Below are 14963 nucleotides of genomic sequence, written 5' to 3'. Positions count from 1 at the left end.
CTACACACTTATAATACAATACATATTTTCTCAAAATAATTGAGCAAGTGATGCAGCCAAAGTAGTACTATGGCCAAGCGGAACAGGAAAAATATGATCACACAAAGTCATACAGGACAAACGGGGGGAATCTGCAGTAGATATTTTTTTCACATTGAAAGTGGGAATATTAGTAAAATGATTTGTGGGGAAAAAAAAAAAAAAGTCATCCGGCCCTATCTCGTAACTTGATTTTTTAGAAAGCACCACACCGAAGAAGAATAACCCATCAGAGAGAGGCAGAAAGCCACCACACACAAGCAAAACTTTCCTCATCATGTTGGAGGAGATGCAAAGATAGCGGAAAAAACAAGAAGCTTCAAAATATGACTTCTATTCATACAGAGGACACATTTCTCCATCGCATTATTTTCCTGGGAGAAATCTTTGCATGTTCTTTCTGTGCCATACATGCATACACACAAACAAATGCTGGTGGGCGAACCTGCTTTGCTATAGAGCAGACGGCACCGCTCCCATCACCATCACTGGTCCAGACCTGCACCAAAAAAGACAGGAAGGGCCCAGCCCAGCGGCCCCGAGGTCTGGTCAGAAACCCAGAGGCAAGAGAGAGAGAGCGAGAGAGACTTGACAGGACAGAAGAACTAAACGCTGACAAAGAACTAACCTTCGAGCTCAGAGTTGTGTGCGGAAGAACGCTGTTGCTCTTCCAATAGGCTTTCAGAACTCAATGAGGCTTCCGAGTCCAAGTTCTCCTGATCCGAACCGGGCTGCTCCATCTCTGGTAACCGACAGGCCAGATCCTCTCTGGAAAAGAATTCACATGTTAAAGAATCTAAGCACACGCAAAGACTGAAAAAAGAGCCATGGTCCGATATCACTAAGAGGGAGCTTCTGGTGTTTTCTGTCACCATCCAGCTGTAGCAGAATCATATTTGAAGTGGTCACACATAGCAGGACAATAGGGCTCTTAAAATGTTCTTCCTCCATTTGATATCATTTCCCTCGCTGGCTGTACATGGATGTGGCATGTCAACTGCATTGTGTCATAAGTGATAAATTGATTCCTAAAAAAAGTTTTATTGTTGCTTTTATTGGGACTTGCAAACTGAATCAAGCTGTTAAGTGAAGGCCCACCATGTGCTTGTAAAACATTAGCAACAAAATGTCTGTCATTGTCCACCCTGTCAGCAAGCTCACAAATTGTGCTGTTTGCAAGTGAATTGTCTGCTTACTATTATTAATGTATAAAGAAACGCGTGAGCTTGACCAATACTGTATATATAAAGTCTCAAAAGTGATCTTACAGTGATAAAAAAAAAAATCACGCAAAAATAAAGCTTACTTCTCCTGTTTGATGGACTTGATACGTTCCACCAAGTTCTTCTCAGCCTCCGAGTCCGAGTCCAAAGGCTCGTTCTCTGGGACAGCTTGGAGGTCTGTACTCGCCTTTTCGTGCACCTGTCACAGCAACACGGCACAATTATTCAACAAATATTCAAACCAACTCAGCACACAGTATGGCCTGCTAAGTATAATTCAGCCAAATGAGCATTTATAGAGTCCTGTGATTTGGCCATCCCCAAAACTGGTGAAAAAAATATCAATATTAAATGAACTTCTTTTTTTCTTGAACATGCATAAAGTCAACCAACCACATGGTACCATGTCCCAAATGTGAAACAGAGATACTGAAATAATGTTAGTAAAGAAACACGCCGGTTCCTACATTCCTACATCATAAACTTACAACCAATCAAAACCACCAGAACACATGCACCTTTTAAGAAAGATGAGAGAAGATGAACAATATGCAAGCAACCCCTTCCAGAGCTTTAAGGAGTGCTATAACATGCATGACAGTCCATCCATCAACTTCGGCAAGGCACACCAACGTCACGACGACTACAATCGTTTCCCTCATGGAACAGCAACAGCGCCTTAGGGACAACCAACTACCAGAAACATGCAAACTACAACCAGTTAGTATGGAAGAGGAGGAGGAGGATTCTGGAGTGGGGTGAGTTGAAAGCAGATGACTAAGAAAAAAGCGGGCGGAACGTCACCCGCATCCATCATGCTGTGCTTTAGCATGGCAAATAAAGTAGCGTACCACACGGCTACGTCTGCTAGATCTACTTAACCGGGAGAACTGGATGATACGTACCACCACTCCTTTGTAAGGAGCTGAGAACCTGAGGGGTAAATGCCAGCACTAAGGAGAGACAGGGAACATGACCTTTATTAAGCATACACCCGTGGAACAGTGGCACCCGGTGTTCTTTGAGAGTCAAGAGGGTGACTAATTAGTCGGGGAGATGTTAACACTCTTTTTCAGAATACACGGAAGGTAAAAGGGCATTGAGATTAAGTTTCATCGCCTCACCGTGTTCTTTCTCTTGAGTTTGAGCTGGTTGACAGCCAGAGCCTCGGCGTACTCCAGCTGCTCGATCTCCTCCATCTTTTCATTGTAGCGTCTAATCTGCTCACTGATCATCATCTCCACACACCTTTGAGGAAACAGGAAAGAGCATGTGGGAGAGCTCAAACCATATTGAACAAAAAAATCTTCCGTGTATTGTGGTCTTACGTGGTGGTCTTAGCGACGTCTTTCATGCTAAGAAGTGGGTCAGCGCCATCTGGGCAGCGGAGGATGCACGGTGCAAAGACAATGGCCAGGGAGTTTGGAGACATGCGGTTGTGAGCCTCCTCTTTGCAAACCCTGCAAAAACAAGTCGAAAAAGATCAATATGTAGATGACCTCAAAAACAGTTTCAAACAAATGATGGGAGGGAATTTAGACCTGACGAGGTGGAAGACAAGCCTCTCCAGTGTGTTGAAGTTTGCTGTTGGAAGCTCCTCCAGCACTTTGTAGATGGCGTAGAGCTGCTCCTGCTTATCTGGCAGCTCTGAATTACAAATAAGGCAATGAAACGGTATCCTGTAATAAACGTGTCGAAAGATACCAGCGATATACATTTGGCCACATTACATCCTACTTTTTCATAAATTTTGTTGTGGGCATCAGAGAACTGAAATGGTAGAAAAATGGTCATCCCCCTTCTCACCTACTGCATGCAGGAACTCATTATAATGTATGAAGGTCATCAGTGGGTCGGGCAGTTCCCTCAGCCACTGTTTCACCAGGCCTGTAACTGTGTGAATGGGGTAGTCTTCAAGGCACACGAGGTGGGGATCTTAAAAAAGAAAAAACGAATTGAAGCTAACACCACTTTTCTTATTGCATGTTTGCATTAGCGCCACAGTTGCACAGCGTGAAGGACACTTTACCGTTCTCCAGTCGCTGGTGCAGCTCTTTCATGCGGTTGGCCGAGCCAGATTTGCGGTAGATGCCTTCCGTGTAGAGGCCCTGCATCTCCACGTGCTCCAGCATCATCTCCAGGACCATGGGAACTGGGTTCTTCTCACTCACCAGGTGACCCACACGCACACCAAAGTGCTGACCGCCAGACTCCTCGTCACTCTGTTGGAGTCACCCCGACATTTGGTTAAAGCCCAGCCCCCACTTCACCCCGATCTCCTCCCTATCTTGAAACAAACCTTTTTGGCACAGAACGTGGAGCAGTCGGTGACTATTTTACACAGGCACTTTTTGTGGCACACCATCTTACAATCTATAAAAAGAGAATTCATTTTAGTTTTGTTAGCCTGCAAGATTTCCCGCAATTAATTGTAATTGAATACTCACAGCTACACATGTAAGCTTTCTCCATCCCCCAGATATAAGAAGTACACTGGTCACATGACTGCATGATGTTGACCTGATAGTTGACGAACACGTGATCCAAGGGGCTCTCCATCTTTCGAGACAAATAGAAACTCAATAACAAATCATGTCACATAACAAAACGGATGCACAACTTTGTAGACTTACGCTTTTATCTTTTTTCCGTCGCTTCTTCCGAGCTTTCGCGGGCTGAAATAAAATCCCAATGAGTCAATAAGACAATACGGGTGAGGGCAAAGTTTGCGTTTTATCACCTTGGCGGGCTCGGCTTCCTCTTTCTTCATCTCCCCTCTGATGAAGCCGTCCAGCACTGACTGAAAGAGGTTGACCACTAGCTGGACTTCCCCTTTTTGCTTGTCGCCGGCCAAGTGGATGACTTTGTTCTGATAGCCTGTCATCAGACCTTTGTAGCCAATTGTTGGTTTCTAGTTGAGATGAACAGGAGAGCCGTTGAGGAAGACAAAAGGCGGTGAGGGGGAAAAATAATAACGACTTACGGGGAGAGAATACATGGCTTTAATAGTCTCTCTGAACTGCATTGTAGCTGTTACAAAGATGGCTTCGGTGGCCGACAACGATTTCCCCCTGGAGCGAAAATCGTTGACCTAAAAAGGAGGCACAAACAAAACAGAACATATTTGTTTTAGTAATAATATGGAGTAAATTCCAAATAAAGCAAGCGCCATTTTTTTTTTTGTACCTGGTTCCCCAGAAACTCATCAAGGTGCCGCAGCTCATTGGCGTTGGTGATTTCTCGATCCAGCGAGGCGTTCCACTGCTCAGAAACGCGTGTGGCACGGCTAATCTTGATGGTGGGGTTACGGCCCAAACCTTTATTGGCACGATCTCCTTGGGACTGGGAGACAGGTCTCAGCGAGTATCCATATGTTGGGGCTAAACGATGGAAAGAATGTTGATACATTTGTCGTTATAAAAAGCCATCAATTGTGTGTTGAAAAGATCCCGTCTAAATTCTCAAGCTCAATCCGGGACTCTTGGAGAAAACCTCATCTGTTTTCACTAGGCCTGCTGCTAAAATGGTCAATGTTTTCTCAGAAAGCAAGCAGGAGGATTAGTTAAGACCCCACGAAGAATAATGATAATACATCTGTGTTTTCTTTCTCACTTCATGAAGTGTGACTGAAGTGAATGGCAGCGGTCCGGCAGAAAGACGACTCAAAAGTCAGTGGAAATATATTTGAAGCCCCAGACATTTTTGAACACGTCTGCATGACGTTATTATTATTTTTTTTATCAGCACAAGGCTGCTTTATGAGAATAACCGCAGAACCGCAAATTGAATTTATTGTGGCGGAGAAAATGTCCTTGCTGCCGAGTCCAATATGCCACTTGCTTGCGAATTTAAAGACCTTGTGAAGTGACTTTCGAGATAATTGCTGAAAATGTGGAAAATCTGCAAACTATGTAGTTGCATAAGATACAGTTAAGCTATTTTACTGATTGTTGGGAGCTTGGCTTTAACAGCGCTGTGAATGTGCTGTAATATCTATCATCTTCATTTGCCACATTTATAGTAAACGACCTTGTAAAGTCTCACATCTGATAAAAAAAAATGACAAATAAGATGAAAATGATAGACTTGCAAATAAATCATATACCTTCTCCTCCTACTGGCTTTTCGTTGAGAACCTGCGCAAATGTCAAGTCTCCATTGTCGGGGGTGTGAGGCTCCTTGTGCGGTCGCTTTTTCAAGATCTTGCTGAAGAAACCACCTGGCCTAGAGGATTGACATCAGATTCTTTGTTAGAAATACCTTTGTGTGCTTAGCGAGGATTTCCAGTTACCTGTCTGGCGTGGACGGGGTGGAGAGAGTTGCGTCCTCCTGGGTTCTCCTCCTGATGGAGCTTCCTTTCGAGCTCTCTGGAGACAAAATAATCTGCGGAACAGGACAAAGAAGATTTCAAACGCTATAGAGAGGAACATACTTGTAGAATTATTTGTAAATACCTCTCTGGTTAAAAGAGCACCGGCGCCCTCGGAAGACGGAGACAAACTATCAAATGAGGAGGAGGCTGTCTGACTTCTGCAAATGAAAAAAAAAAAGCTTAATATGTTATGGAGACATTTTATATAGCACATGTCGCAACGTCAGCAAACGTACAGCGGCTGCTTGGACCTTCTCTCTTCTCTATTGTGAGTCGGAGGCGAATGTTCCCCATCGACGCTCTTTCCCTTCCCCGACTTGGCTTTGATTGGTCCGTGGCTGCGCTGCAAGCTCAAAGCTGCGCCGTCCGCCACGGTCTTCTCATGCAGAGAGTCAGCTGGTTGAAGTGCCAAAGTAGTTGGACGAACGACGACGGACTTTGAAGACATTTTGGTGTCCTTCTTCCCCGCTTTTTCTTCCTTCATCTTCCACGGCACGAAGGTATACTGATCGAGCTCCTTGCTGTCGGACCGTTCTCTCTCCCTTGACGCGTCGGGCGTTTTGCTCTTTGGAGGTGATGTTTGTTCCACACTGGTCGCTGAGGTTGAAGCGGCTCGTAAAGTCTCTCTCTGGTTGTGCTCCAACCCCCTCCTTCTCCTCTGCTCTCTCTTCTCCTGATTTTTCGATACCTGGTTTTTGGCTACGGGATGGACAAGTTTCTGTTCCGCATTGGAAGTGGTATTGCTGGAGGTCTGTTCCGAATCAGAAGAAATGGAGACCCCAGTGGATGACAAAGCATGTTTTGTATCCTCCTCCTTTTCATCTGGCTGGGGACCAGCCTCAGCCAAAGTACCGTTGGTCTCCAAACCAGACCTGAGAGGTAGGTGGTCACAATTGCTTGGTTGTGTCTCGGGTAGCCAGTCATCGTCGTCCTCACCCATTTCCTCTTCTGTGTGGGAGCTTGATGCCACCTCCTCCCCATCGTCCTGTCCTCTGTCCTCATCCAGCATCTCCTCTGTGACCAGTTCTATATCTGGATCCTCTCTGGTTTGAGGCTCCTTTGCTGGTTTCCCCCCTCCCTGTTCTATTTCTTTGACCTCAGTCGCTTCCAACGCCGCCTTAGCTTCCAGTGCTTTTACGATTGCCTCCTCCTCCTCTTTTTTCCTCCTCGTTTCCTCCTCTTCAGCCTTTCTTCTTTCCTCCTCTTTCTCCATTCTTAACCTCATTTCCTCTTCTTCCTGTCGCCTCCGTTCCTCCTCTTCCTCCCGGCGCCTCCTTTCCTCTTCTGCCTTTTTTAATTCTTCTTCTTTTCTGCGCCGATCCTCACGCATTGAGTGGCATCTGGAATAATGAAGTTACAATGTATGATTCATTTTTCTCCTCCAGAAAGTGAACTGAGTTGCCTTACCTCCTTCGTGCTGAGTGCCCCCTGACAAGGGCTTGTATCTTGGTGGCACCTTGTCTTTGGCGATGATATGCTGATCTTTGTTGGTGCCCCCTCCAGACGGCCTGGATTAGAGTGGCAGCCCGCCGCCTTTGTTCCTCTTTGCAGTACCGACGCCATGAACGCTGGCAGGAAGAACAAATCAGGGTTACAATACTTTAGATTTTTCATTAAGGTTATTTTTTTAATTAAAATATACCTGGATAACAACGGCCGACTGTTTCATGTCCAGAAACTCCTTCCTCTGCAGGCGAGCTCTGAACCAGCGCTGCAAGAAGATGATCTTGCGCATCACATCCTTGTGCAGAGTGTCCTGCAGCTGTTGACGCTCGAGTTCTTTCAAAAACACCTGAACAGATAGCAAAAAAATAATAATTTGCACGCATAGTATATTTTAAACAAACACGCAGGCAAAGATGAACTCAACGCGTACCTTTGTTTTGCCTATCTGGTACGTGGTGTGATCCAAGCCCATCTTCTTGTCAAGCAAAGCAGAAATGTCTTCCTTACAAGCAGTGGAGTTCTTTGGAAGCAAAACCCTGAACTGCTCTAAGAATTCCTACGGATGACAAGACAGACATTTATGAAGGTACTATTTTACAAACAACACTGTCAAGACACGCCCGACAAAAAGGAAACTTGACGTTACCTGGAATGTGTATTTAGCTCCGTAGCCAGACCTCCTGATTCGAACGGTTTCCAGCATTCCGGTGTAGCGTAGCTGCTGGAGCACCAAGGCCTCATCGAGATACATCTCCTTCTGCTCATACGCAAGCAGAGGAGGATATAAAAGGCATTAAGGGATTGGATTGATTGAGAAATGTGAAGATTTCAGTGAAAGACTCAGCCGTAATAGAAATGCCGGAATTAATTTGTTGTACCTTTTCGGCATTGGAGCGGATACAGCGGATGAAGAAAGGCTCTGCTCTGTTCAGAGTCTCCAAGAGTTTGGTCAGAGATGTCTATTAGAGACAAAAAAATATATATATATATTTTAATTTGGCTGCCTTAGATTGACTTTGCGTACACAATATTACCTGGAACTGAGCACTGATGCTGGGGGGCTTCTTCTTTTTATGCAGATGGAGAAGCGACTTGGTGGTGCGGTCATGTAAGGTTAAGCTTACAATGAACTTCAGGGAGCGAGAATCCAACAGGTTCTGCGGAGTGAAAGAAAAAGTTTTCCTCAAAAATGTTGATCAAAGCTAAGAGACTTAAGTGAGTTTTTTTTTTTTTTTTAAATACCTTGGGGATGATCTGTTTCTGTTTAGTTCCTTTGTTTTTCCTGCGGAAAAGGTCAACAGAAGATTTAAGGACGAGAGCAAGAGGTGCGGAGGGGGAGTGACTGGAGTCAGGTTAGTAGAAACTCCATGCGCTCTCAAGTCAGTGATGAAATGCAGGCTTGCACCTGACGGGATTAATAAGAGCTGGAATGGATGAATGCAAGAATGATAGCCAAGGGAGAGGACGTCGTTAGTTCCCAGCGACAGATGGGATGTCAAATTTACCCTCGGCATACACAGACAGACATGCTGGCTTGCTACCGGTGCTACATATGCACAACGTTTTCATCTTCAGTGTCAGGTTTCTAGAACTGACTTGACATGCTGAAGGGCCACTGCTTCTCACATGCCTTTTGATGATTATCCATGCCGTTTATGCAACCTTCACACTATCTGAGATCAAACAGGATGCTTGTTGACGTTTTGATGTTTGTATTATGCAGTTTATTTTCCTGAGCTGACTGCACTGAGTTTGGCGAGCTGCGACACCACCCAGTCTGTCTGCAGACTCACTGGAGGACGTGTCGAGGGAAGCGGAGACGACCCCAGGACTGCAGAAGCTTGCGGGGGTCCTCAGAATCCAGCTGCAAGTTCTTAATGGAGCTGATCATCTGCGCATGCATGTCTCTGATCACACGACACACACAAAGATACACAGTGTGGACGAGGGGAAATGGGAGAGCCAGGTAAAAGAAAAAAAAAATGGATGACAACCCCAAAAAAAGGAAAAAAAACAACAACCCAGAATGGACACCTCAGAGGAAAACACACCAACAGTTACCCAAGATAGGAACACGCAAGGCAGGATAGTTGGGGGTCTGACAAACTCTGCTCATCCGTGAAGAATAACTCACAGACAGCATATTCCCACTGTCCATGTTTATTTACAAGGAGAGCACAAAGCATACTGAACCACCCAACCATGTTGCCATATCCCCTTTTACGAACACACACACAGAAAGAACCAAGAGGGAATGGAGCTCGGTGGGGTATAATTCACACCCATGTTGCTGTAAATGTGCTGGTAGTCAACATGCATATGGCCGCCTAACCGGTTCCATGCTGGAGGGACTGTAAGTTATTTGTGTTGATTCAATCCAAATGATTGGGCTAACCGCTGAATTGTGAGGTTAATTAACACTGAGACTTATCGCTCAGCTGGTTCATGCAGGATTTTTCTATACTTACCCATGCGTGAGCGTAAAAGCAGGAGACGGGCAGGAATGGGCAACATAAAAATCGGACTAAATGGTGGACCTAAGCTCTTTCTATGTTGCAATGACAGATCGGAACAGGCCTGACTGATTTAAATCAGAGTTACAATGAACTGTGAAGATCTGAAACCCAGATGTAAAATATAAAATAATAAAAAATATAAAATATAATAAAATATTCCATAAAATATTCCACGTTTTGTTTCTTACTCAGAACACTCATTGTTCGAGTATTATCTATTTACTAATTATTACTCATTAATATTATGTGTAAGAAGGAATACAACAATGACGTTGGAGGAAAATTTTGCTATACTACCATTCATATTCTTTCATTATGGCTTCTCATGCATTTGAGTAGATTTATTTGGCTTTTGAAATGAAAGCAAATTCAGAGAAGGAAGCAAACCAGTCTATCTATTGCCCAAAACGCACATTTGTTTTCCTTCCTGCCCGTCTGCCTGCCCGGTATCACGCATTCAACCACTTCTCCTGTCCACTCTTCCTTCACTTACTTTTTATTCTCATAGCTAGCAAAGATGTCTTCGAAGGCCTCTAGAGGGCGCTCCTCTGAGTGATCAAAGTAGAAATCGAGCATAGAAGCTCTTCTGCGGAAGGGAGAGGAGAGAGCCACACACACACACTGGTCACCAAAAGGTGTCGAGAGGGAAAGGAGAGGGCGGGTTTGTGAAATGGTTCCTCTTCAGTTCTTCCCATAGCAGCGAGTAAATAAAAAGGCAACATACAGCATCAAACAGAAACAATGCTTTCATGAAGGCTGAATTTTGTTGGATGCTCAGGGATACATTTGACTCTGAAGGGGGGGGAAAAAAAAGACCAAAGACCCTGACGCCACATCCGCAGTTAGTTACTCAGCTGTCCCCCATAGGGAAAAGATTGGACGGTTAGACAACCAGTTTGACCACAACCAAAAAGGTGATATGATCATATTCCGTTTGTAATTTGAATAATGGTCCATCTGTCCTTACTTGTACATTCGCTCTATTGGAGCATTGGCCCGCTGAATCTCTCCCAAAGGAGTTCTGGAGGTTGGACGCACAACGCCTGCAACAAAGAAGGGGGAGGGGACGGGAAAAAAAATACAGGTGGATGAAAGCCATGTGACTGCAGCAATTTTGCTTCTTCAAAACTTCATTTAATCCGTTAATCCAGTTTAAAAGGTTTGTGCGTCAGTGGGCTAACAATGGCACCAGAATAGTGCAGAGGATTGCGCATTTGGAGGAAAATGTCAGAAATCTGCTCGGGGCCTCACGTTTGTGGCTTTAATATTCTCTATGTGCTGACCCCAACGGCTTACTGGAGAGCAGAGAAACTGCAGAATTCTAAAGCTTTGTGCATGAGCTGTTTAAAGGTCTCCAACACGGCTAATGTGCAACGCTTTTTTTCCTCTGTAGGAATGACAATGTTTTGATTGCAATTCAGATCCACTGATTATTTCAGACCAAAGCTACCTGATAGTTACACCACACCTACCTGCAGTTTTGGCGGCCCATGAGCGCCCGGCTTCATTGAAGGCAGCCATGCCTCGGATGGTGGCGCGCAAGATGCCCCAACGAAACATGGCCACGGGGTCCATGCCGATGAGCTGCCGCACGTACGCTCGGTCGCTGCTCCGCAATAACGCCACAATGTCGGGACGCATGTGGTCTGTGTTTTTTTCACGGAAATCCTGCGACAGTCAAAGATAAAAATATGCTCAATATCAAGAAATTGGCGAGTTACTGGGTGATTTTGCCGCCTTACCTTGATCTGATATTTGACTTTCCCAGCAAAGTGTTGAATGACGAAAGCAGGCTCCATGACAGGTGTGGACAGAAAGTATTTATTCCCCTGATGCTGCTGCTTGAATTTGGCTAATAGTGTCTCATCTGTGGCATGGGGGAAGCTGGAGTACACAAAATAAGTGAGGAAGTGAAACAAGTAGATGACAATAAACAAAAGCAATGTTGTCTTCCTTACTTGCTCTCCTCATCCAGCAGGTAAAGCAGGCCGGTGGGCTTCTTGCTGATTAAATGGATGCAGCCCACATTGTCTTTGTAGTCAATGTTATGCCACGTGATCCCCTCTGCTTGGTATTCCTCCTGCAGAATACCACAATTCCAGATAACAGTTCTTTAAGAATCAATTCTAAACATTTCATGTGAATTCATTCATTCATACATTTAAAATTGTGTGTTTCAGTCATTGTGATAATAAAACAAAAATCCGCCACTCACCTGCTCCAGGTTGAATATATGGTTATTGAAATAATACTGCAGCTGCTCATTTGCATAATTGATGCAAAACTGTTCAAAGCTGTTGGTCTGGAAGTCTTCAAAGCCAAATATGTCCAGAACACCGATGGACAAGCGCTACGGGAAGACGGAAAAGATACAAGGTCAAGACTGCACCGCTCATTTGGTGTGTTTTGTATCTCACCGGGACCGACACCTCCATGTCTCTTTTGTTAAGCAGGGCGTGATTAATGCGTAGGACAATCCAGTCAAATAAGGCGCTGTATAGCGATTTGGCCATGGAGTCTCTGGCTGTGATCGCCTGATGTGACAAGAACACAAAGAACAATGAGAGGTTGCCTGTGGTTCCTTCGGAAGTCAATCTCAAACAAATAAGATGCCCCATCAGATACCTCCGAGTGGCTATAGGGGAGGATCAGCTTGTCATTGACTGTCACCGTTTTCCGCTTTGTCAGCGCTTCAACCAGCAGCTCCTCTTTGACCTGAGGGAGACCACCGTGTTGAGTGCTTGCACACAGCTGACCAAACATAATCCCCAAACACACACAAGGGTTACCTTCAGAAGGTCAGAGAGAGTGGCCAAGACCTCCGGCGGCCCCACCTCCAAGCCCTCGTCTCGCCCATTTGACTTTCTCTGGTAGGTCACGTTGCCGAGGTACAAGATGGCCGAAAGCACAGAAAAAATCCTGCAATAAAGACATTTGATATCAAATACACAATGTGACCCACTGAAGAACGCCGTAAACACATGACCTTTGATACTTTGACTCGTTGTAGCATTTGTGAAATTGAAAAGGAAACGATGTATTTAAAAACACAAGCACGTTTTGAGGAGTAGTAAGAACAATTCCTGAACAAAACCGACTATTTAACAGAACCATAACGCTGAGCGGACACTTACTGTTTCTTGGTAGCTGGAAGGAAGCCAACCATCTCCATGGCCTGCTGTAGCCTTTCAAAGTCATGATGCAGGTCCTCCTCATCTTCAATCTTAAAGTTTTCCTACGGAGAACAGACAGAAGGGGAGTGTGAAAACACACCACCACAAAGGTGTTGCCAGAAACTGGTTTTAATGTAATTATATGGTTAGGATGAAATTCCTTTTCTTCCTACCTGCTTGAGGTAGAAGTAGTCTTCAGGTGGCAACAACTTGAACTCTTTCCTTTCCTCCTCGGAAGCTCCCAACAACAGGTAGTAAAACACGTGGTAGTTTCTAAAACACAACAAATCGTCGATGATATTAAGTCAAAGGCTGAGGTCCGACATCATGAAGCTTGCCATCTTTACAAAAAGGTCGCAAAGGCGAGAGAAAGCAGTCGAGACCCTGCGTGTCCTCACCTCTCGTTCTTCTCTCTGGAGACGAGACGCGACTTCTCCAGAAGATACTTCTCCACAACGGCACTGCATGAAAGACAGAAGAGTGGTGAGAAAGACAATTTACATGAATCATTTTACACTAAAGGTCACTGTGTGTTTGCGTGTGTTCAAGTCATGTAAGAATGGACTCGTAAAAAAAATATAAAAAAGGAGACGTCAGGGGGGATGGTTGAAGCAATTACCCTCCTGATTGGATTATAGATCATAATTACTTTGTGCCATAAATGGAAAATGCCTCGATGGGATTGAAGACAATTGATCACGTCTTCAACAAAAAGTGAATGGGCAAGGTGTGTGGGCTGACGTCTGAATGTTGTCTAAAGCTTTTTCCCATTCTTGCATGATTGCATTTACATCTGTTGTCAGATGTTGTTTTGAGCAGCCCACAGTAGATGAGGAAGTGACGTGTACACCCAAACTTTGATGGTGCGCCTTAACCGGAGGCTGAGGTCTGAGAAAAAAAGAAGTGGCTGATAGTGGATGTAAGTTTAAGCCCCCACACAAGCACTTGTAAAAAAATAAATAAAAGAGAATGCACATGACCGTTCAAAGGGGATGTAATTAATTACTCACCCTCTCACCACTCCGGTTTCCAGGTAGTTAACCTGGATGAATTTACCAAAACGGCTGGAGTTGTTATTGTGGGCTGTCTTGGCGTTTCCAAAGGCCTGAGAAAAAAGAAAACAAAACAAAACACAAGAATTAGTTTAAGGAAGGTGACAATATTTTGAAATCCCCCAAAAGTCAAGTACTTGAAACAACCATAGCGGAAGTTTGCGTCACTGCACCAGAGTACATTATACTCAATCGTTTGGAATTTCAAACCATAAATGAAAATGAGAGTATTAAAAGAATGTCTGGCTCACATTAAATCACTGCCACCAAAGATACTCCATAGAGCAGGGGTTACATCTTGTTTTGAAACAGCAGCCCAGACCACTGATGTGGGTGGTATCATGTTCACGGCACTCTGTGTGTGTGTGTATGTGTGTGTGTGTGTGCGTCGCGGGGGCCAAGCATCTGCAACTCATTGCCCCCACTCTCCATCTGCCTCCTTCAAAATCGTATCACTCATTTCCCCTGTTCAGTCTGTGCGAGTGTGTGGATGTGTGTGTGCGTGTGTGTGCATTACAGGTCAGTTGTGATAAATGAAAGTGGAAATGCCACTCGGTGCCAGTGTCAGCCTGATGTGGCTCGAGCAGAATGAACCCAGCCATCGGGAATCACTAAGGGGGCCCCTGGTTTCAAGCACTGATATGGTAACCGAATAGCACTCTCTCGCTCTCTTTTTTATTTAATGATGCTCACATGGTTACAGATACACACACGGGTACAACAAAAGGCCACGGCGAGGGAAGTCGACTCTGTGCATGTTAAATAGGAACCACATTGTGTGCTCCCAAGCAGGGGCAGGCTTAATTTGTTACAGTGGTGTCTTCCTTTAGAGTCCATAGACTAAACTGGTGACCCATTTCTGTTGTTTCAGTCATTTTGCATTCACATAAATCACAATTTCAACTGATTGGAGTACAGGTGAGACGAAAGTACTTTTCTCTGATTTGTTTCCATTGACCCAATTCTGGATTTTGTGTTGATATGCCCAGTTTGGCTATGCTTCTTGGCAGAGTAACCAGAAGGGGATAAAACATGTATGGAAACCGATGTCATAATCAAGCCTTGGTATTATGTGGATTAAAATCAGATATGATGACTCATATCGACCAGTGGCATCAGACAGACTGGAATTTCTCAAATGA

At 44.6% G+C, this 14963-nt stretch overlaps 1 protein-coding gene across 3 annotated transcripts in view; it reads right to left on the bottom strand.

The window, feature by feature from the left end:
- LOC119122301 (unconventional myosin-IXb) overlaps positions 1-14963 on the bottom strand; it is a 32735-nt gene that overhangs the window by 1871 nt on the left and 15901 nt on the right. Inside the window, exons 5-43 of one of the 3 annotated variants that reach the window (XM_037250636.1) lie at positions 13780-13874; positions 13168-13230; positions 12943-13042; positions 12731-12831; positions 12386-12515; positions 12222-12311; positions 12014-12130; positions 11812-11946; positions 11555-11676; positions 11339-11480; positions 11069-11264; positions 10564-10639; positions 10090-10182; positions 8874-8987; positions 8323-8362; positions 8115-8237; positions 7959-8039; positions 7727-7837; positions 7511-7636; positions 7277-7426; positions 7042-7202; positions 5871-6974; positions 5717-5792; positions 5554-5645; positions 5368-5486; positions 4449-4642; positions 4246-4353; positions 4003-4173; positions 3896-3937; positions 3710-3821; positions 3562-3635; positions 3292-3484; positions 3069-3197; positions 2804-2909; positions 2591-2722; positions 2387-2510; positions 2168-2215; positions 1346-1461; positions 668-807 (exon numbers count right to left, since the gene is read on the bottom strand). In XM_037250636.1, coding sequence (XP_037106531.1) covers positions 668-807; positions 1346-1461; positions 2168-2215; positions 2387-2510; positions 2591-2722; positions 2804-2909; positions 3069-3197; positions 3292-3484; positions 3562-3635; positions 3710-3821; positions 3896-3937; positions 4003-4173; positions 4246-4353; positions 4449-4642; positions 5368-5486; positions 5554-5645; positions 5717-5792; positions 5871-6974; positions 7042-7202; positions 7277-7426; positions 7511-7636; positions 7727-7837; positions 7959-8039; positions 8115-8237; positions 8323-8362; positions 8874-8987; positions 10090-10182; positions 10564-10639; positions 11069-11264; positions 11339-11480; positions 11555-11676; positions 11812-11946; positions 12014-12130; positions 12222-12311; positions 12386-12515; positions 12731-12831; positions 12943-13042; positions 13168-13230; positions 13780-13874 — 5446 coding nt within the window. The remainder of the gene's footprint in view (positions 1-667; positions 808-1345; positions 1462-2167; positions 2216-2386; positions 2511-2590; positions 2723-2803; positions 2910-3068; positions 3198-3291; positions 3485-3561; positions 3636-3709; positions 3822-3895; positions 3938-4002; positions 4174-4245; positions 4354-4448; positions 4643-5367; positions 5487-5553; positions 5646-5716; positions 5793-5870; positions 6975-7041; positions 7203-7276; positions 7427-7510; positions 7637-7726; positions 7838-7958; positions 8040-8114; positions 8238-8322; positions 8363-8873; positions 8988-10089; positions 10183-10563; positions 10640-11068; positions 11265-11338; positions 11481-11554; positions 11677-11811; positions 11947-12013; positions 12131-12221; positions 12312-12385; positions 12516-12730; positions 12832-12942; positions 13043-13167; positions 13231-13779; positions 13875-14963) is intronic. The other 2 variants (XM_037250638.1, XM_037250637.1) reach the window with 2 other exon arrangements.

Source organism: Syngnathus acus, chromosome 4 (genome assembly GCF_901709675.1).
Source record: "Syngnathus acus chromosome 4, fSynAcu1.2, whole genome shotgun sequence".
In the NCBI taxonomy this organism is placed as follows: Eukaryota; Metazoa; Chordata; class Actinopteri; order Syngnathiformes; family Syngnathidae; genus Syngnathus; species Syngnathus acus.
Note: the sequence above shows the minus strand (reverse complement) of the source record. Positions and strands in the feature narration are given on the sequence as shown.